This window comes from Mobula birostris, chromosome 5 (genome assembly GCF_030028105.1).
Source record: "Mobula birostris isolate sMobBir1 chromosome 5, sMobBir1.hap1, whole genome shotgun sequence".
Taxonomy (NCBI): domain Eukaryota; kingdom Metazoa; phylum Chordata; class Chondrichthyes; order Myliobatiformes; family Myliobatidae; genus Mobula; species Mobula birostris.
The window spans coordinates 187242991-187265877 of NC_092374.1; the positions used below are offsets into that span (position 1 = coordinate 187242991).

General features: G+C 41.7%; 1 protein-coding gene across 2 annotated transcripts in view; it reads right to left on the reverse strand.

The window, feature by feature from the left end:
- Positions 1 to 473: 473 nt before the first annotated feature.
- LOC140198138 (uncharacterized) overlaps positions 474 to 22887 on the reverse strand; it is a 174738-nt gene continuing 152324 nt past the window's right edge. For both annotated transcript variants that reach the window (XM_072259098.1, XM_072259097.1), the window contains 2 exons: positions 6888 to 6934; positions 474 to 2191 (listed from right to left, as the gene is read on the reverse strand). In XM_072259098.1, the coding sequence (XP_072115199.1) occupies positions 2114 to 2191; positions 6888 to 6934 (125 nt within the window). In that variant the 3' untranslated portion in view covers positions 474 to 2113. The remainder of the gene's footprint in view (positions 2192 to 6887; positions 6935 to 22887) is intronic.

A 22887-nucleotide genomic window follows, 5' to 3' on the forward strand; every position in this document is an offset into this window, starting at 1 on the left:
TGTGTGTGCTCCGTCTCCCTCACTCCAGAGTTTTATGTTCCTTTGTTCATGTTCCACCTCCCTAATAACTTCATTCATTACAAACCCAGTGATCTCATTTACAACGTACCCCACGAGAACTCCGACCCTTTACCAACCCTCTCCATCCTCCTTGTAATTTAAAACCAACCTGTTTTCAATCTTTCCCACTTCTGACGTCCTCAACCTGAAACATTAATTCTGTTTCTCTTTCCACAGATGCTGCCTGAACTGCTGAGAGTTTCCAGCATTTTCTGGACCATGGTACTGTATTGGTCAGCATAACACTGACCCGGGTTCAATTCCCACCACTGTCTGTAAGGAGTTCGTACACACTCCCTGTGACTGTGTGGGTTTCCTCGGATGCTCCGCTGTCCTCCCACAGTGTAAATTATCCTATAATTAGGCTGATCCCATTCATGAATAGTAACCAACAGCAAAACAGAAGTGGCTTATTTAATCAGCAATGGTCATAAAAAGGCACCAGGCAACATGTTTAAAATACAAATGTACACATGTACATACAGTATAGGATTAAAATATCCCCAAATCACCCTCCAGTACAACATTCAAACTCATAGAGTTTTATTGCAGTTTCACTGCTCACTGTACAGAAATGGGAGGGAGTTTGTGAGGAAATGCTGTACCTGGTATTGGCACTGGGGAAATCACAATCTTTATGGGATTTCTAAGGACAGCATTAGTGCAACAGCCAGAGCAGTTTTAATACTTGTACAAAATGGAAAGGATTTCTGGGCTTGGATTCACTGGTTTAGTCTGATACAACAACACAAAGGTGGGGTGGAGTCTACACACTGTCCTCAGTTTGACTAACAGCAGACAATTTGGACAGGAAAATGACAGATTTGACATGGATCCCACAATGATTGCAACTGAGATCAGTGTAGATGGACAACAAGGTCAGCATGGATTTGGTGGGCCGAAGGGCCTGTTTCTATGCTGTGTGACTCTGTGACCCTTCTCAGGATGGCCCAGGAGCAATAGCTCGATGTTTGTAGATTGATGAAGAAAATGCTCATCACTGATGTGTCACTCCGAGTTGGATGATGCCGGCCTCATTATTATGCTCAGGGTTAACGATCCATGTATGAATGGGATTTATTGTCCTGAAACTGTAACCGGCTGATTTCATTGCAGATTCCAGTAAACAGGTGAACAAAGGAACTCCAGTTCCAACTGACTACTGCGAGGGTTCAAAGGGTAACTCCTGTAACACCGACGTGATGGAAGAGCAATGCCATGGCCGAGAGTGAAAATGGTGACATCGGGACGTTCTGTTTGATCTCTCTCAGCTGCCAGCTCTTCACCTCTCTGCTACGACAGGGGAAGTCAGCCTTGATGGCACAAACAAATACAAGCAATAGGAAGTGTTGTTGCTTCACAAACAGATTGGAAATGATGGGAAAGGGGAGGGACTCAGAGAGACCTTGTCATTCTGGTGGGGAACATTAACCACAAGAGGTGCTTGTTGTACAAGGGGGCCTTGGTGACCTTCCAGGTCTACAGCCAGGCAGCAGCAAGGAGTAAAGTGTGAGATGTGGTAGAAATCAGCAATGAATAATCCCAAGGCGAGGAATCTGAGAGGCAGTGATCTGGTCACAAAACAACAAATTTCATCTCATAACACAGTGACAATAAACCTGATTGTGGTTGTCTTCATCAGGCAAAGCAGTTGAACTGTGTGTGGGAGCCTGCATTTGATGTCCCAGATTGCAGTCAGGACTGTCTTCTGAAGCACATATTATGTAGTTATTGCACCTTCAAGAGATCTAAATCAGAGATAAATTCACAAGGTCTTGTGGACCAAGCCCCTCTGGGCTCCTCTTTCATGGTTCCTTAAAATGATTCCGGTACCAATGAGAATTTTGCCAGATTATCAGGATTGAATTTCTCACCGGAAGCTGAGAGCTGAAATGAGTGCAGTGTTGTTCTCACTCAGGGTAATACAAGTTACAGCTACACAGCACCATGGTCCCACTGTTGGAGGGAAGGATTTTCCAGGCTCCAGTCTACAGCAGGGACACAGAACCTGCCCTCACAGTCACCTCTGGAACTGAAGACTGCCGTGTCCCTTCTAACTGACCGGATGATTTTCAGGTTCAGCTTCATGACCTGGGCCGAGAGGTTGTAATTCCGGCATTTCTCCAGGATCCTAAAATGGACAGAATGTGTTTGTTATACATGATGACAAATCTTCACTTTGTTCACTGAGATAAAGATGGGACAGACTGACAGGCAGTGGGGGGAGGGGTGTGGGACAGGGCAGGGGAGGGGAGTGGGATGAGGGAGAGGCAGAGATGACTAATTGGACATAACTGATGTTACAAAGGGTTCAGACAGAGACAACCACTTTCTGCAGAACCAGACACAGACTGATAGAAATGGTAAATAACCATAATAGTGTCCAAACAAGAATGTAATGAAACTCTAAGGGATACTGTCAATTAAATTAAAATTAACCAGATATTATCGACAGTAACAGAGGTCATGATTCCTGCTAACCCATGTGTCAATAAATGAGAGAGAGTGGCATTATAAATCAAACCCAGGTTTTGACTTGGAGCAAGAAGGCTGTGGGTGACCGGCTGATTTCTGGAGCTGAGGCAGATTTTACTACTCGGGGTAAAAGAGAGGAGAGACTGTGCAGGTGCCTGACGTCAGCCAGTAGAGCGAGACAGATTTAAAAAGATGACCACCATATACAGTGGGCAGAGGAGTGAGAGGAAGCAGTGTGACCGGGCTTTGGCTCAACGGGCTTAGGCGGTAACGGGACGAGGTGAAGTAGGTTTACTTGTGTTGGTTGCGGAAAGGAGGAAGTATGTGTCAGAGGCCAGTTTTCTGTGCTTGGTGTCAGATGTGGAAGGTCCCGGAGTCTCCCAGCCTCCCGGACGGCCGTCTCTGCACTAGGTGTGTCGAGCTGCAGCTCTTAAAGGACCAAGTTAGGGAACTGGAGATGCAGCTCAATGACCTTCTCCTGGTCAGGGAGAGCGAGGAGGTGATAGGGAGGAGTTATTGGCAGGTGGTCACACCGGGGCCACGGGAGACAGACAAGTGGGTCACAGTCAGGAGGGGGAAGGGAAAGGGTCAGGTACTAGAGAGCACCCCTGTGGCTGTACCCCTTGACATTAAGTACTCCTGTTTGAATACTGTTGGGAGAGACGGCCTACCTGGGGGAAGCAACAGTGGCCGTGCCTCTGGCACAGAGTCTGGCCCTGTAGCTCAGAAGGATAGTGAAAGGAAGAGGAAGGCAGTAGTGATAGGGGACTCTATAGTTGGGGGGTCAGACAGGCCATTTTGCGGATGCAGGAAGAAAACTCGGATGGTAGTTTGCCTCCCAGGTGCCAGGGTCTGGGATGTTTCAGCTCGCATCCAAAATATACCGCGTTGGGAGGGAGAACAGCCAGAGGTCGTGGTACATATTGGTACCAATGACATAGGTAGGAAAAGGGAAGAGGTCCTGAAAGGAGAATATAGGGAGTTAGGAAGGGAGTTGAGAAGCAGGACCATAAAGATAGTATCCTCAGGATTACTGCCTGTGCCATGCGACAGTGAGAATAGGAATAGAGTGAGGTGGAGGGTAAATGCGTGGCTGAGGGATTGGAGCGGGGACAGGGATTCAGATTTCTGGATCATTGGGACCTCTTTTGTGGCAGGTGTGACCTGTACAAAAAGAACAGGTTGCACTTGAATCCCAGGGTGACCAATATCCTGGTGGGGAGGTTTGCTAAGGCTAGCTGGGAGAGTTTAAACTAGAACTGCTGGGGGGTGGCAACTGATCCGAAGAGACTGGGGAAGAAGAGGTTGGCTCACAAATAGAGAAAACTAGTAGACAGTGCAAGAGGGAGGACAGGCAGGTGATAGAGAAGGGACGCGCTCTGTTCGAAGAATTGAGATGTGTTTATTTTAATGCAAGGAGTGTTGTGAACAAAGCGGATGAGCTTAGAGCGTGAAGCATAGAGCTTGGAGATATGATGTGGTGGCCATTACAGAGACTTGGATGACTCAGGGACAGGAATGCTTACTTCAAGTGCCGAGTTTTAGATGTTTCAGAAAGGATAAGGAGGGAGGCAAAAGAGGTGGGGGTGTGGCACTGTGGATCAGAGATAGTGTCATTGCTGCAGAAAAGGTGGATGCCATGGAAGGATTGTCTATGGAGTCTCTGTGGGTGGAGGTCGGGAACAGGAAGGGGTCAATATCTTTACTGCGTGATTTTTACAGGCCGCCCAATAGTAACAGGGATATCTAGGAATAGATAGGGAAACAGATCCTGGAAAAGTGTAATAATAGCAGAGTTGTCATGATGGGAGATTTTAATTTCCCAAATATCGATTGGCATCTCCCTAGAGCAATGGATATTGATGGGGAGGAGTTTGTTAGGTGTGTTCAGGATGGTTTCTTGACACAATATGTAGAAAAACCGACAAGAGAGGAGGCTGTAATTGATTTGGTATTGGGAAATGAACCTGGTCAGGTGTCAGATCTCTCAGTGGGAGAGCATTTAGGAGATAGTGATCATAATTCTGTCTCCTTTACAATAGCATTGGAGAGAGATAGGACCAGACAAGTTAGAAAAGCGTTGAATTGGTGTAAGGGAAATTATGAGGCTATCAGGCAGGAAATTGTAAGCTTAAATCGGAAGCAGACGTTCTCAGGGAAAAGTATGGAAGAAATGTGGCAAACGTTCAGGGGATATTTGTGTAGGATTCTGCATAGGTATGTTCCAATGAGCCAGGAAGTTATGGTAGAGTACAGGAACCGTGGTGTACAAAGGCTGTAATAAATCTAGTCAAGAAGAAAAGATTACAGAAGGTTCAGAGAGCTAGGTAATGTTAGAGATTTAGAAGATTATAAGGCTAACAGCAAGGAGCTTAAGAAGGAAATTAGGAGAGCCAGAAGGGGCCATGAGAAGGCCTTGGTGCGCAGGATTAAAGAAAACTCCAAGGCATTCTACAAGTATGTGAAGAGCAAGAGGATAAGACGTGAAAGAACAGGACCTATCAAGTGTGACAGTGGGAAAGTGTGTATGGAACCAAAGGAAAAAGCAGAGGTACTTAATGAATACTTTACTTCGGTATTCACTATGGAAAAGGATCTTGGTGATTGTAGTGATGACTTGAAGCAGAATGAAAAGCTTGAGCACATAGATTTTAAGAAAGAGGATGTGCTGGAGCTTTTGGAAAGCATCAAGTTGGATAAGTCGCTGGGAGTGGATGAGATGTACCCAATGCTGCTCTGGGAGGTGAGGGAGGAGATTGCTGAGCCTCTGGCAATGATATTTTCATCATCAATGGGGACGGGAGAGGTTCCAGAGCATTGGAGGTTTGTGGATGTTGTTCCTTTTTTCAAGAAAGGGAGTAGAGATAGCCCAGGAAATTATAGACCAGTGAGTCTCACCTCAGTGGTTGGTAAGTTGATGGAGAAGATCCTGAGAGGCAGGATTTATGAACATTTGGAGAGGTATAATATGATTAGGAATAGTCAGCATGGCTTTGTCAAGGGCAGGTTGTGCCTTACGAGCCTGACTGAATTTTTTGAGGATGTGACTAAACACATTGATGAAGGAAGAGCTGTAGATGTAGTGTATATGGATTTCAGCAAGGCATTTGATAAGGTACCCTATGCAAGGCTTATTGAGAAAGTAAGGAGGCATGGGATCCAAGGGGACATTGCTTTGCGGATCCAGAACCGCTTGCCCACAGAAGGCAAAGAGTGTTTGTGGACAGGTCATATTCTGCATGGAGATTGGTGACCTTTGGAGTGCCTCAGGGATCTGTTCTGGGACCCTTACTCTTCGTGATTTTTATAAATGACCTGGATGAGGAAGTGGAGGGATGGGTTAGAAATTTGCTGATGGCACAAAGGTTGGGGGTGTTGTGGATAGTGTGGAGGGCTGTCAGAGGTTACAACGGGGCATCGATGGGATGCAAATCTGGCCTGAGAAGTGGCAGATGGAGTTCAACCCAGATAAGTGTGAAGTGGTTCATTTTGGTAGAATATGACAGCAGAATATAGTATTAACAGTAAGACTCTTGGCAGTGTGGAGGATCAGAGGGATCTTGGGGTCCAAGTCCATAGGACACTCAAAGCTGCGACGCAGGTTGACTCTGTAATTAAGAAGGCATATGATGCATTGCCTTCATCAATCGTGGGATTGAGTTTAAGAGCTGAGAGGTAATGTTGCAGCTATATAGGACCCTGGTCAGACCTCACTTGGAGTACTGTGCTCATTTCTGGTCGCCTCACTACATGGAGGACGTGGAATCCATAGAAAGGGTGCAGAGGAGATTTACAAAGATGTTGCCTGGATTGGGGAGCATGCCTTATGAGAATAGGTTGAGTGAACTCGGCCTTTTCTCCTTGGAGCGACGGAGGATGAGAGGTGACCTGAGAGAGGTGTATAAGATGATTAGAGGCATTGATCGTGTGGATGGTCAGAGGTTTTTTCCCAGGGCTGAAATGGTTCCCACAAGAGGACACAGGTTTAAGGTGCTGGGGAGTAGGTACGGAAGAGATGTCAGGGGTAAGTTTTTTACTCAGAGAGTGGTGAGTGTATGGAATGGGCTGTCAGCAATGGTGGTGGAGGCGGATACAATAGGGTCTTTTAAGAGACTTTTAGATAGATACATGGAGCTTAGAAAAATAGAGGGCTATAGGTAAGCGTAGTAATTTCTAACGGAGGGACATGTTCGGCACAACTTCATAGTTTTTCTATATTTCTATGTCTATAAATAGAGCAGGAAGATTCCAATGACTTTATTCATGTGTGAACTGAGAGAGGGAGAAATAACAGTGAATTTACAAACTATTTAAACACAATAAAACTGCAGGAATTTATATGAACAAAATACCTGCTCTGTTTCACCACGGTTGTTCTCATTAGTTCCTTCGTTCTTGCCTGTAATGAATGAAATAATCCCTTATAAATTCTAGATGAATGATGCACATTGGTGAAGATTACTTGTTGCTATTTTAACCGGCCATGGACACCAATCTATTTTGTCCACATGAGGTCCATACCCTTCTAAACCATGTCTATTTAAATGAGGTTCTAAATCGTTCTTGTAATACTAAACATGTCATCCTCTGTCAGTGTGTTCCAGATGTCAACCATTCTCTGTTTAAAAACTAATCCCACACATCTCCTTCAAAACTCCTTCCTCTCAGTTTAAACCCGAAAGTTCTTTTTGATACCCCTATCGTACCATGGGAAATGATTTTCACTCTCTACCCCATCTATCTCTGAGGGGTTCACTTCTATGCTAACTGCTAAGGCTAATAAAATGGCTTCTCTGTAATGTTAACTGCTGAGGTAGTGGGTTCTCTGTAGCAGCATGTCTGGGTTATAAGCAGAGATAACGGGGCTTTGGAATTCAGTGTTAACCAATGGGAGAGAGGTTATTCTTTCTTGTCTGTCTAAAATCTATCGGTTTTTTGCGGGCTTTGGGCAGAAGGCGTGAGGGGAATGAAGAGAGGAGATGGGCTCGAGGAGTCGGTGGGCTACCCGACTCTCTGGGCTCTGGGCGGAAGCTCGGAGGTCGACAACGATCGGAGGATCAGCGCAGGGGAATCCGTGAGCTCCAACGATTTGTGCAAGAAATGACAAACTGATTAATAAGTCTCTTGGTACATTTTATTTTATATTTTGTTTATCTACTAACCCCACAGTCAAATATAAAATCTTAGTCGTTTAACTGCATATTGTGTACCGTTTGTTATTCCGGGGTACTGATTTGAAACAGGGGACACGTTGTGCAGCATCCACCGAAATGAGAATTCCAAGGTTTGGTCGAGCAGGGGGGTCCTCAACCCCGAGGTCATCCCACACATCTCCTTCAAAACTCCCTCCTCTCAGCTTAAACCCAAAAGTTGTTTTTGATACCCCTGTCATACCATGGGAAATGATTTTCACTCTCTACCCCATCTATGCCTTTCACAACCTTGTATACTTATAAGGGTCACTCCTTAGCTACCTTCACGCCAGGGAAACCAAGCCCAGCCGATGCAATCTCTCCTCATAACCAAACTCCTCCAATCCAGCAACTTCCTGTCGCATCTCCTCTGCACTCTCTCCAGTGCAACTATATCCTTCCTATAGTGTTGTGACCAGAACTACACACAGTACTCCCAGTGTGGCCTATCCAGTGTTTTGTAAAGTTGCAATGTAGAATCATAGAGAATACAGCACAGGTACAGGCCCTTCAGCCCAACGAGTCCATGCTGACCACATTGTTCGCTGAGCTCGTACCAATTTACTGTATCTGTCCCATATCCCTCCAAGTACTGTCCCTGAATGTATCGATTCAAGTATTTCTTACATGAAAAGATTGTACTTCCCACAACCACTTCCTCTGACAGTTCGTTCCATCTACTCACCAACCTCTGTGTGAAAAAGTTGCTCCTCAGATCTCTGTTAAATCTTTCCACTTTCACCTGAAATCTCTGCCCACCCCTAGATTTGGGATCCCCTCCCTGGGGAAGGCTGATTCCATCCACCTTATCTATGTTTCTCATTATTTTAAACATTTCTGTAAGGTCTCCTTCCCCCATGTTCCAATCCATAAAGACTTAGCCTGGCCAACCTCTCCCTATAACTCTAGTCTTGGCAAAATTCCCCCATGTTCCAATCCATAAAGACATAGCCTGGCCAACCTCTCCCTATAACTCTAGTCTTGGCAAAATCCTCGTAAATCTTTTCTACACTTGGTTTAGTTTCATTACATGTTTCCTATATCAGGCTGAACAAAACTGTACACAGTCCAAATGTAGCCTTACCAGTGACTAATACAACTGCAGCATAATGTCCCAACTCCTTTGCTCAATGTCCTGACTGAAGATGGTCAGCATGCTAAATGCCCTTTTCACCACCCTGTCTACCTGTGACACCACTTTCAATGAACGATGTACTTGTACTCCGAGGTCTCTCTGTTTCATTGCACTCCCTGGTGCCCGAACATTCAGAGTACCAGTTGCAAACTAGTTCCATTTTCCAAAATGCATCTAATACCTTGTACTTATCTGTATCGAAATCTATTTGCCACTTCTCAACCCTCTTCCCTCAATGATCAGGATCACTGTTCAATCTACGATAACCATTTTCACTATCACCAACATCTCCTCATTTTGTGTCATCTGCATATTTGTTGACCAAGCCTTGTGTATTCACATCTAAATCATTCTATAAATAACAAATAACAAGGGTCCCCATACTGACCCATAGAGCACAGCACTAATCACTGACCTCCATTCCCAGAAATAACCCTTAAAAACCTTCTGATTCCCACCAAAAAACTCATTTTGAATTCACCCAAATTGCTCTCCCTGGATTCCATGGGAGCTAAACTGCCATGTGGGACCTTGAACGCTTTGGAAAGGTCAAAGAAGACAACATCCACTGACCTACTCTCACCAACAGTTTTAGTTACTTCTTCAAGTAATTCTCTGGCTTCTCCTTGTTACTCTACTTAAACAACGGAATGACAGTAGCTACATTCCAGTCTTTGGGAATTTCACCAGTGGCTAAAAATGAAGCAAATATCTCTTCAACAGCCTCCACAATTTCTTCTTTAGCTTCCAATGTAGTCTGATGATATACTCAGTCAAGCCCTGAGAATTCATCCACATAAAAATGCACATTATCTAATTTAATCCCCTGTTTGATCCTGCCTAATTCCCACAAAATTAGCCCAGCCCCAGTTTTCAACCCTAACTTGGGGTCCCATGCTTGCTTTTCCATCACCATCTTAAAACTACAAGAACTGTGGTCACCAGAGCCAAAGTTCTCCCTGACTGCTCCCTCAGTTCCTTGCCCTGCCTCATTCTCCAAGAGGAGGTCCAGTATTGCACCCTCTGTCTAGGTCTCTCTACTCGGGAAACTTTTCAAAGTTTAAATATCGTTCAGTGTCATTTCCTGTACACAAGTTTAAGGAGAACAAGATAATTATTACTCTGGATGCAATGCAGCACAAAAAATACAAACTATGAAGAACACATTATCAATAATAAAAATCACAAAATAACTATAAATACACATGACACCTTACATGCATAGATTGATTGTCTATCCATAAAGTGACACTGGCTTGTACATAATGTCAGTGATGGGAAATTATAATGTAGTGGTGGAGTTAGCGGGTGGAGGTGTTGATCAGCCTCACCGCTTGGGGAAAGGAACTGTTTTTGAGTCTGGTGGTCCTGGCGTGGATGCTACGTAAACATGAGAAAGTCTGCAGATGCTGAAAGTCCAAAACGACACACACACAATGCTGGAGGAACTCAGCAGGTCAGGCAGCATCTTTGGAAATGAATAAACGGTTGACGTTTCAGTCTGAGAGCCTCCTTCAGGACTGAGAAAGAAGGGGGAAGATGTCAGAATAAAAAGGTAGGGGGAGGGGAAGGAGGCAAGCTGGAAGTTGACAGGTGAAGCCAGGTGGGCAGGAAAGGTAAAGAGCTGGAGAAGAAGTAATCTAATAGGAGAGGGAGAATGGACCACACCGTACTCTATATACAAGATGTCATTGATTGAAGGTAGTCTGGTGCCAGTGATGGGTTGGTCAGTTTTAACTATCCATTGTGGAGCCTTCCTGTTCGCCGCAGTGCAGTTTCCGTACCAAGCAGTGATGCAGCTTGTTAGGCTGCCCTCTACTGTGCATCTGTGGAATGACATGAGTGTGGATGTGCAAAGTCTCGCTCTCTCAGACTCCTCAGAAAAATGAGGCAGTGGTGAGCTTTCCTGCCGTGTAGGATGTGTTCTGGGACCATGAGAGTTGTGTGTGATGTTCACTCCCAGGAGTTTGAAATGATGTTCGATCCATACAGCTTCACAGAATAAACCTCCAAAGATGTCATCTCTAATCACTGATGCTGTGTCCTCCCTGATCAAAAGGCAACATCCCCTCCTCATTTATCTGTACCTCTGTCCATAAGACCATAAGACCATAAGACCATAAAACATAGGAACAGAATTAGGCCATCTGGCCCATCGAGTCTACTCCGTCATTCAATCATGGCTAATCCTTTATTTTCCTCCTTCTTAACCCCAGTTCCCGGCCTCCTCCCCACAACATTTGATGTCATGTCCTATCAAGAACTTATTAATCTCTCTCTTAAATACACCCAACGACCAGGCCTCGCAGCTGTATGTGGCATCAAATTCCACAAATTCACCACCCTTTGCTGAAGAAGTTTCTCCGCATCTCTGTTTTGAAAGGGCGCCTCTCTATTCTGAGGCTGTGCCCTCATCCTAGACTCATGGGAAACATCCTTTCCACGTCTACTCCATCTAGGCCTTCTAACATTTGAAAGGTTTCAATGTGATTCCCCTCTTCCTTCTGAAATCCAGTGAGTACAGACCTGGAGATATCAAATATTCCTTGTGTGATAACCCTTTCACTCCTGGAATCATCCTTGTGAACCTCCTCTGGACCCTCTCCAATGCCAGCACATCTTTTCTAAGATGAGGAGCCCAAAACTGTTCACAATACTCAAGTTGAGGCCTCAGCAGTGCCTTATAAAGCCTCAGCATCAAGTCCTTGCTCTTGTATTCTAGACCTCTTGAAATGAATGCTAAAATGGCATTTGCCTTCCTCACCACTGACTCTAACTGCAAGTTAACCTTTAGGATGTTCTGCACAAGGACTCCCAAGTCCCTTTGCATCTCAGATTTTGGGACTTTCTCCCCATTTAAAAAATAGTCTGCACATTTATTTCTACTGGCAAAGTGCATAACCATGCATTTTCCAACATTGTATTTCATTTGCCACTTTCTTGACTATTCTCCAAATTTGTCTAAGTCTTTCTGCATTCTACCCATTTCCTCAAAACTGCTTGCCTCTCCATCAATCTTCGTATCATCTGCAAACATGGCAACAAAGCTATCTATTCCATCATCTAAATAATTTATATACAGCATAAAAAGAAGTGGTCCCAACACCGCTAGTCACTGGCAGCCAACCAGAAAAGGATTTTTTATTCCCACTCACTACCTCCTACCAATCAGCCAATGCTCTAACCATGTTAGTATCTTTCCTGTAATACCATGGGATCTTAAATTGGTAAGCAGCCTCATGTGTGGCACCTTGTCAAAGTCCTTCTGACAGTCCAAATAACAACTTCCACAGCATTCACTTTATCCTACTTGAAACATCCACCCTACTTGAAACTTCCTCAAAGAATTCCAACTGGCTCGCCAGGCAGGATTTTCCCTGAAGGAAACCATGCTGACTTTGTACTGTCTTGTCATGTGTCACCAAGTACTCCATCACCACATCCTTAACAATTGACTCTAACATCTTCCCAACCAGGCTAACTGGTCTATAATTTCCTTTCTGCTGCCTTCTTCCTTTCTTAAAGAGTGGAGTGACATTTGCAATTTTCCAGTCCTCTGGCACCATGCCAGAGTCCAATCATTTTTGAAAGATCATTTCTAATGCCATCACAATCTCTAATGCTATCTTTCAGAACTCTAGGGTGCAGTTCATCTGGTCCGGGTGACTCATGTAGCTTTAGGTCTCTCAGCTTTTTGAGCACCTACTCTCTTGTAATAGTAACTGCACCCACTTCTCTTCCTTCACACACTACAACATCAGGCATACTGCTAGTGTCTTCCACAGTGAAGACTGATGCAAAATACTCATTTAGTTCATCAGCCATCTCCTTATCCCCCATTATTATTTCTCCTGCCTCATCTTCTAGCGGTCCTATATCTAATCTCATCTCTCTTTTATTTTTAACATACTTGAAAAAACCTCTACTATCCACTTTGATATTATTTGCTAGCTTGCATTCATATTTCATATTTTCCCTTCTAATTAATTTTTTTAGTTGCTCTCTCTAGGTTTTTAAAAGCTTCCCAATCCTCTATCTACTATCACGTCTGTATTCTGGAGCATTGAGCTGCCAGTCCTGCCCTTCTCTCAGCCATGTTTCTGTTATGGCTGTAACATCCCAGTCCACATAGCCAATCCACATTCTAAGCTCACTCACGTTACCTATTAATCCTCATGCTGTGAATTAAATGCAGTTTGACTGAGTATTCTTTTCCTTCCCTTCATCCTGATATCCTGAATACAAAACTTGCTCTTGCAGATTACTGCTTTATCCCGTGTGTTGTTCCTGCTCAGAGTTCCATCCCACCCCCAAATGTTCTTGCAAGGATATTGGCCCCTCTCTGGTTCAAGTGTAACCTGTCCCTCTTGTACAGGTTGCTTCCATCCCCAGAAGAGATCCCAAGAACCTGAACCTCTCCCCTTGCTCCAGCACCTCAGCCATGAATTCATCCGGCCTATCTTTCTATTTCTGACCTTGCTTGTTGTCCCAAATTATAAATATCAGCATGCCATGTATGTTCTTCTCCACAATATCAACCAATGTTCCTTCTTAGAGATCTATGAACTTGGAGCTATGGTTAACTTCCACCCTGCCCTTAAATTCACTTTGTCCATTTCTAACACATCTCTCTCTCTCTCTCTCTCCTTTCTTGATCTTTGTCTCCATGTCTGGGGATAAGCTGTCTATTGTTATCTTTTGTAAACCTACTGAATCCCACAGCTACCTTGACTGTACCTCCTCCCAACCTCTCTCCTGTAAAAATGCCATTCCCTTCCATCAGTTCCTTTGTGTCTGTGTGGTGAGGCTTTCTTTTCTGGGAAATCAGAAATGTCCTACTTCTTCAAGGAACAGCGCTTCCCTTCCTCCACTATTGACGCTTCCCTCAATTGCATCTCCTCCATTCACAGGCAGCTGCCCTCCACACATCATCCCGGTGCCTTAACACTGACCGAGTTCCTCTTGTCTTCACCTACCACCCACGGGACTCTGTATCCTTAACACTGACCGAGTTCCTCTTGTCTTCACCTACCACCCACGGGACTCTGTATCCTTAACACTGACCGAGTTACTCTTTTCTTCAGCTACCACCCACGGGACTCTGCATCATAGAACACAGAACATGGAATAGTACAGCACATTACAGGCCCAGGTTGTGCCGACCCTCAAACCCTGCCTCCCATATAAGCCCCCACCTTAAATTCCTCCATATACCTGTCTAGTAGTCTCTTTAAACTTCACTAGTGTATCTGCCTCCACCACTGACTCAGGCAGTGCATTCCACGCACCAACCACTCTCTGAGTAAAAAACCTTCCTCTGATATCTCCGTTGAACTTCCCACCCCTTAACTTAAAGCCATGTCCTCTTGTATTGAGCAGTGGTGCCCTGGGGAAGAGGCGCTGGCTATCCACTCTATCTATTCCTCTTAATATCTTGAATACCTCTATCACGTCTCCTCTTATCCTCCTTCTCCAAAGAGTAAAGCCCTAGCTATCTTAATCTCTGATCATAATACATACTCTCTAAACCAGGCACCATCCTGGTAAATCTCCTCTGTATCCTTTGCAATGCTTCCACATCCTTCCTATAGTGAGGCAACCAGAACTGGACACAGTTCTCCAAGTGTGGCTAACCAGAGTTTTATAGAGCTGCATCATTACATCGCGACTCTTAAACTCTATCCCTTGACTTATGAAAGCTAACACCCTATAAGCTTTCTTAACTACCCTATCTACCTGTGAGGCAACTTTCAGGGATCTGTGGACATGTTCCCCCAGATCCCTCTGCTCCTCCACACTACCAAGTATCCTGCCATTTACTTTGTACTCTGCCTTGGAGTTTGTCCTTCCAAAGTGTACCACCTCACACTTCTCCGGGTTGAACTCCATCTGCCACTTCTCAGCCCACATCCTTCTCACTAACTGAGTTCCTCTTGTCTTCACCTACCACCCACAGGACTCTGTATCCTTAACACTGACCGAGTTCCTCTTGTCTTCAGCTACCACCCACAGGACTCTGCATCCTTAACACTGACTGAGTTCCTCTTGTCTTCACCTACCACCCACGGGACTCTGTATCCTTAACACTGACCGAGTTCCTCTTGTCTTCACCTACCACCCACGGGACTCTGCATCCAGCACATCATTCTCTGCACCATCCACCATCCCGGTGGCCAACCATTTTAGTTCCAGTCTCCCTTCTGACTTGTCAGTCCATGGTCTCCTCTATTGCCATGATGAAACAACTCTCAGGTTGGAGGAGCAACACCTCATATTCCATCTGGTAGCCTCCAACTTGATGGCATGAATATTGATTTTTCCAACATCCAGTAATTTTTCTCCCTCCCGTCCCTTCTTCTTCTATTTGCCACTGTGTTCCCCTCTCCTCACCTGCCTATTACCCCTCTTCTTTCCCTTTCTGGAGATGGAGTTCAACCCAGATAAGTGTGAGGTGGTTCATTTTTGTAGCTCAAATATGATGGCAGAATATAGCATTAATGGCAAGACTCTTGGTCTCCATTTGGCAGCGTACGGAGTAAGACTTCTTTTGTCTCAGCTCCATCTTTCATAACTTACTTTCCACTGCTAGATCCATTTGAAGTTTGAAGATTTATTATATTTGCTGAAGGATTTTATGATTAATTAAGATGGCTGGAACCGAATTACGTAGTGGCAAAACCCTTTCTGAGCCGCAACAAACAGAGAAATCAGAGGAAGTTTCTACTTCAGAAAAAATGTTTTCTTTAATGGAAGCTATTAATGTGAAGATCGGTACGCTGGATACCAAAATGGATAAATTGACGAAAGCTAATGAATTGCTTGAAAAAACCAACGTCGCTATTCAGGAGTCTTTGCAGAATTTGGAAGATCGATATCAGACGCTTAAGCAGAGTACTCACAGAATTGAAAGGGAATTTGAGTTAATGGATCAATCTATTAAGGAACAGGATTTGATGATGTCTCTTGTGGAAAAGAAAATTAATGAGTATACTTCAGAATTATAAGGAATTAAGAAGAAAACAATTGATTTGGAAAGCAGAAATCGCAGGATGAATCTACATATACTAGGTTTGCCTGAAAATACAGAAACCGGTGAGCTACTAAAGATTTTTTTGAACATGTTATATTCACTTTCTTGTGACATTCTCGAAGCCTGTCCGATATTGGACACAGCCTACTGAATTCGGCGTTTTAAATCATCAGCCAAAATTAAACCACGTCCTATAATTCTTTGCTTGCATTATTTTACAACCAAAGAAGCTATTCTTCGGAATACAAGGAAAGGGGATAAGCTAATCAATAATGAAGTTCAGATTCATATAGTGGAAGGTTTTGCCCCAGAGATTTATGCCGAAGGAATTAAATATCGGGAAGTAATGGTGGAATTTTTAAATGAGCTGTTGCCCGTCTGATGAGTACTCCACCCAATGCTCGTCCAAAACGAATTGACTTTCCAGAAGATGGTTGGAAATTTATAAGAGAGTTTAAGTCCACTTCGGAAGCAATTTGAACAGTTGATCCTTAACTGGGAGTGGTTTGTAACACCGTTGATGAAAGTCCGCTTTTCGTCTTATCAATGTTTAGATACAGACTTGGTTAACTTACTTAGATCTGTTGCTGTTTGCTTTAACAGTTGATGTAGTTCTGAATTTAACACATATATATTTACTTAGTTTTCTTTGATTTGTAAGTCTTTAATATTAGTTGTAGTATATATTAGTTGATGGGATTCATCTTTTTTTTGAATACATGGCTGCGTATATTAAGCGGATTTAAGATGGCCGTCGTTAATTCGGTCTTAACTACTGTTAGACATAATATGAAAATATCTGGAATTTGTTTACTTCTTTATGTATGCTTTGTTATGTCTTTTTTGTGGTGATGAATTTTACTTTGTAAACGGAGCTGCCAACTGGAGACAGGGGTTAAGGGTCAATAGATTAGCATGTCGTTCGCCTATTGGACTATTTCTGGGCTTTTGGGGGAGGTGGGTGGGTCTATTAGGTTAGTTTTTTACTCGACTGGGCAGTCCTGAGGGGTTTTTCTCTGTCAATCAGCTTGCTTCTCTTTCTGATCAAGTCAAGCTTCACCTTTTCTTCCGATTTAGGCTGCGCCTGCGCGTTAGATTACTTTATAAAATTTTTAAATTAAGTTTTAAGTATGGATCTTAATAAAATCAATATAATATCTTGGAATTTAAATGGTATGAAGCAACCTATTAAGTGCAGAAAGATTTTTAAGAAATTAAAAACACTTCATGCAGATATTATTTCTGTGGAGGAGACACACATCTGTAGACAAGATGAAAATCATTTTTTTTAATTTTGGAAGGGACCCTTATTTCATTTTTTATCAGTAAATAAAATAAGAGGAGTTTCTATTTTTATTAATTCTAAAATCCCTTTTGTTCATTTTAATACTGTTACTGATTTAATTGGAAGATATTTAATTCTTACTGGTTTGTTGTGTGGTCAAAAGGTGGCTTTGGTATGTGTATACCCACCTAATACAGACAACCCTGAATTTTTTAAGAAGCTATTTTCTGTATTGTAGAATTTAAATGAATATAAGTTGATTATGGGCGGTGACTTTAACTGCTGTCTTAACCCGTTGATTGACAGATCGTCCACCAATCCGTCACTTCCTGATAAAGCTGCGACTTGTATTAATTCTTTTTTATTACAATATGGTCTGGTCGATATTTGGAGATTTAAATTTCCTAAAGAAAAAGATTTTTCTTTTTTTTCACATGTATACCATAAATATTCTAGAATTGATTATTTTTTCTCGGATACAGGATTGGTGTCCTCTGTTTTTGAGTGTGCCTATGATGTGATTGCGTTGTCAGATCATGTACCTATGAAACTAACTTTGGAACCCTCTGATAATATTCACATACCTCAGCGGAGATTTAATATTCCATTGTTGCAAGATTCAACTTTTGTAAATTTTATTAAAGAACATATTTCTCTGTTTTTGAATTGAATACAACTGAGGAAATGTCAAATTTGGTTATTTGGGATACAATGAAATCTTTTCTTAGGGGACAGATAATATCATATTCAGTAGGTTCAAGAAGGAAAACTAAGGCAGAACTTTTGCTGGTCACTAATAGGATTAAAGAAATAGATAAACTCTATTCAGTAACGCCTAGTGAAGATCTCTTTAACGAAAGGGTGGAACTCCAAGCACAACATGATTTGCTTTTGACTTTTCCTATTGAACAGCAACTTTTTAAACCCAAAAGCCAATTTTATATACATGGAGACAAATCAGGCAAACTAAGAGCTGGACAGTTAAAAGCAAGTAGGACTAGAAGACAGATCCTGAAAATAAGAAGACATGATAGAACTGTAACGGTAGATCCTTATGAAATTAATAAGATATTTATGGATTTCTACTCTAACCTTTATGAGTCTGAATTTTCAGATAATATTACTTTTATGAATAGTTTTTTGCAAAAAGTGAATATACTTAAAATCTCTACTCAAGATATGAATGCATGAGATGCACCTATTAAACAAGAAGAAATAGCGGGGGCTATATCCTCTCTCCAATCAGCTAAGGCTCTGGGACCGGATGGATATACAGTGGAATTTTATAAGACTTTTACTGATATACTTATACCTCATTTATATCAAAGATTCACTGACTCTGTACCCTCTGGGACTCTCCCAAACACTTTCTATGAAGCTTCAATCTCTTTAATTCCTAAAAAAGGTAAAGATTTATCTGAATGCGCCTCTTATAGACCAATTTCTCTATTGAACGTGAATTTTAAAATTCTCTCTAAGATTTTGGCTAATAGACTTGAGAATATTTTACCTACTGTTATTTCCAATGACCAAACTGGATTTATTAAAAACAGATATTCACATTTTAATATTTGAAGATTATTAAGTATTATTCACTCTTCTCCATCTAAAGAATCTGAATGTGTTGTTTCTCTTGATGCAGAGAAAGCTTTTGGTAGGGTGGAGTGGTCTTACTTATTTGAGGTTTTGGAAAGATTTAATCTGGGCCTAGGATTTATTTCTGGATTAAATTGATCTATCATGCTCCTATGGCTGCTCTTATAACTAATAATCAAAAATCTCCCTATTTTAGATAATATGGGGGTACTGGACAGGGATGCCCTTTCAGCCCTTTATTATTTAACTTGGCTTTAGAACCCCTTGCTATTTTCCTTAGAGATTCTAACACTGTTCAAGGTATTAAGAGAGGGGACAAAATACACAAGGTTTCATTATATGCAGATGATCTGTTAGTTAATATTTCAGATCCAAGGAAATCTATTCCTTCTATGCGATCTATATTTTCTAAATTCAGTAGTTTTTCTGGGTATAAATTAAATTTACACAAAAGTGAGTTATTTCCTATTAATAATTACTCGGATCCAAATCATCAAATATCTTTTAGTATTGCTAAAATTTACTTTACCTATCTTGGTATTAAAATTACTAAAGATATGAAGGATCTCTATACATATAATTTTTTTCCATTAATTGGCTACACCAAACAAATGTTTTCTAAATGGTCTCTTGTGACATTATCATTAATGGGTAGAATTAATGCTATTAAAATGATAGTTTTACCAAAATTTTTATATATCAGGCAGTTCCTTCTTTTGTTCCTAAAAAGTTCTTGACAGAATAGATTCTATAAATTTATCTTATATTTAGAACAATAAAAATCCTAGATTGAGTAAACCCTTATTGCAGAAATTAAAAAAAAGGATGGTGGTATGGCTTTGCCTAACTTTAGAATGCACTATAGGGCAATTAATATTCGATATATTACTTTTTGGATTCACTATTCAAATATTGTCCTTCGTGGTTGGATCTGGAGGTAAACTCGGTGAAAGGATTCTCTTTGGCCTCTTTACTGGGAGTTTCTCTTCCTTTTTTGTTTTCTAAGATTAGCAGACAAGAATTTAATCCCATTATTAAACATACATTAAGAATTTGGTTTCAGTTTTGTAGAATTTTTGAGTTAAATAATTTTATTCTTTCTAGTAATATCTATCTCAATTATTTTTTTTAAACCATCAATTTTTGATAAGGCCTTTCTAATTTGGAAAACCAAGGGAATAATAACTTCTTCAGATTTGTTTTTTCGGGGACTGTTTAATGTCTTTTTCTCAGTTAGTGGATAAATATGATTTATCAAATGTACACTTCTTTGGATATTTTCAAATTAGGAATTTTTTACATGGTTTATTACCAAATTACCCTTCTGCATATCCACCTAATATGACAGATGTTCTCTTTCAGTTTAAACCATTTCAGAAAGGGTTGATAGCTATAATCTATAAACGGTTATTGTGTTCACGAATGATATCTAATGATAAAATTAAACGCGCTTGGGAATCGGAACTTCAAGAGTCATTTTCAGATAATCAATGGAGTAAAATTTTTCATTCGGTTAACAACTCATCTATTTGTGCCCGTCTTTCCTTGATACATTTCAAGGTAGTGCACCGGGCTCATATGTCAAATGATAAACTAGTGCGTATTTTTCCAATATTAATCCTATTTGTGACAGATGTAATACTGAGCTGGCCACTTTAACTCATATGTATTGGTCTTGTATAAAGCTAGATAACTTTTGGAGAAATGTTTTTAAAACACTATCAAAAGTTTTGGATCTGGATCTACAACCTAATTTGCTTACGGCAATTTTTGGGATTATCCCATCGGAAGCAGGAAATATTCCTCTTTCCGTGCAACATATGATAGCCCTTTCGACCTTTCTGGCTAGGAGAGCCATTTTATTGAAGTGGAAGGATTCTGATCCACCTACGGTCTTTTATTGGCTCTCCTCCATTATGTCCTGTTTAAGTTTAGAGAAAATAAGAAGTCGGACATTTGATACATCCTTTAAATTTGAGCAAATATGGCGACCTTTTATCCAATATTTTCATTTAATTTGATTTATTACTCTTTCAATCTTTTTTTCAAAGTTTTAGATTTGATCAGAAAGTCTTTCTTTCTTTTTTGATCGTATCCTCAAAATGGGCCGCCCAGTCCTTTTTTTTTTGTTTTTTTTAGTGCAGTGGGTTTTTTTCTTTTCATTTAAAACCCAATGTTTTTTTCCTTTCTCTTCATAAACTGGTAAGAGCAGAATTGTTATTTTCATTTTTTTAATTATATATTTTATGCTAGTTGAACGATATCTATGATTTTGACAATGGTTTATATTGTTACTGATACATATATATTTGAGCTAATTCTCCTCTGGATTGTATTTATGCTTTTTTTAAAAAATCACTAAAAAGATTAATAAAAAAAAGACAGAAAGACACTTGGCAGTGTGGAGGATCAGAGGGATCTTGGGGTCCGAGTCCATAGGACACTCAAAGCTGCTACGCAGGTTGACTCTGTGGTTAAGACTCAGTGAAGGCATACGGTGCATCGGCCTTCATCAATCGTGGGATTGAGTTTAAGAGCTGAGAGGTAATGTTGCAGCTATATAGGACCCTGGTCGGACTTCACTTGGAGTACTGCGCTCAATTCTGGTTGCCTCACTACAGGAAGGATGTGGAAACCATAGAAAGGGTGCAGAGGAGATTTACAAAGATGTTGCCTGGATTGGGGAGCATACCTTATGAGAATAGGTTGAGTGAACTCAGCCTTTTCTCCTTGGAGCAATGGAGGATGAGAGGTGACCTGATAGAGGTGTACAAGATAATAAGAAGCATTGATTGTGTGGATAGTCAGAGGCTTTTTCCTAGGGCTGAAATGGCTAGCACGACAGGGCATAGTTTTAAGGTTCTTGGAAGTAGGTACAGAGGAGATGTCAGGGGTACGTTTTTTTCATGCAGTAATGGTGAGTGTGTGGAATGGGCTGCCAGTGGTGGTGGTGGAAGCGGAAACGATAGGGTCTTTTAAGAAATTCCTGGATGGATACATGGCGATTAGAAAAATAGAGGGCTATGGGTAAGCCTAGGTAAGTGCATGTTCAGCACAGCTTTGTGGGCCGAAGGGTCTGTATTGTACTGTAGGTTTTCTATGTTTCTTCCACATTCCACTCTCTTCTCCTATTTCTTCTCCAGCCCTTTGCCTTTCCTACCCAGCACCTCCCAGCATCGTCCTTCATCCCCCTCCTGCTCCCACCTGGCTTCACGTTTTAGCTTCGGGCTTGTTCTCCTTCCTCTTCCCCCTTCCTTGTTCTGGTTCTTCCCCCTTCTTTCCAGTCCTGATTAAAGGTCTCAGCCCGAGACATCGACTGTTTATTAATTTTCATAGTTGCTGCCTGACCTGCTGAGTTCCTCCAGCATCTTGTGTGTCTTGCTATGCACTTGGAATCCTCAGTCTCTCTGTTGAACATTTCTACCATGGACTGCAGATATCCAAGTCCTATTTCAACTCGACAAAATGGATGACCTTGTACTTGTCAGAATTAAGTTCCATTTGCTAATGCTCTACCCAGCTTTCCATCTGACCCATATCCTATTGCAGACTTGGACAACTTTCCTCACCATCCACAACACCACCAATTCTCATTCATCTGTAAACTTACTAATCATTCCTCCTAAACTCACAACTAAGTCGTTAATATATATCACAAAGTGCAGAAGTCCTACAACCATTCACTACTGTACATGAGTAGGTGCAGACTTCAAATCAGAAAAAAAACATTCTTCCAACACAACCTCTGCCTTCTGTCATCAAGCTGATTTTGGATCCATTTAGTTGGATTACCTTGGATCCCAGGTGTTTCAGCCTTCTGGATCAGCCTCTCATGTGTGACCATGTCAAATGCTTTACAAAAGTCCGCATGGAGAACATCTTTCACATTGCCTCCAGCAATCTTCTTTGACAGCTCCTCAGATTAGAGAGATACAGTTTTCCTGACTCTAGGCATTACTGACAATCCCTAATCAGATCCTGATCTCTCCAATTATATACAACTCCCATGACTTAAATTCTCTCCAATAATTTCCACGCAGGCACAGATGGAAATCACTCAAATTCAATTCAAAGTTCTGGACTTCCACAATCCAGCAGGAGTCCCAAACCCATC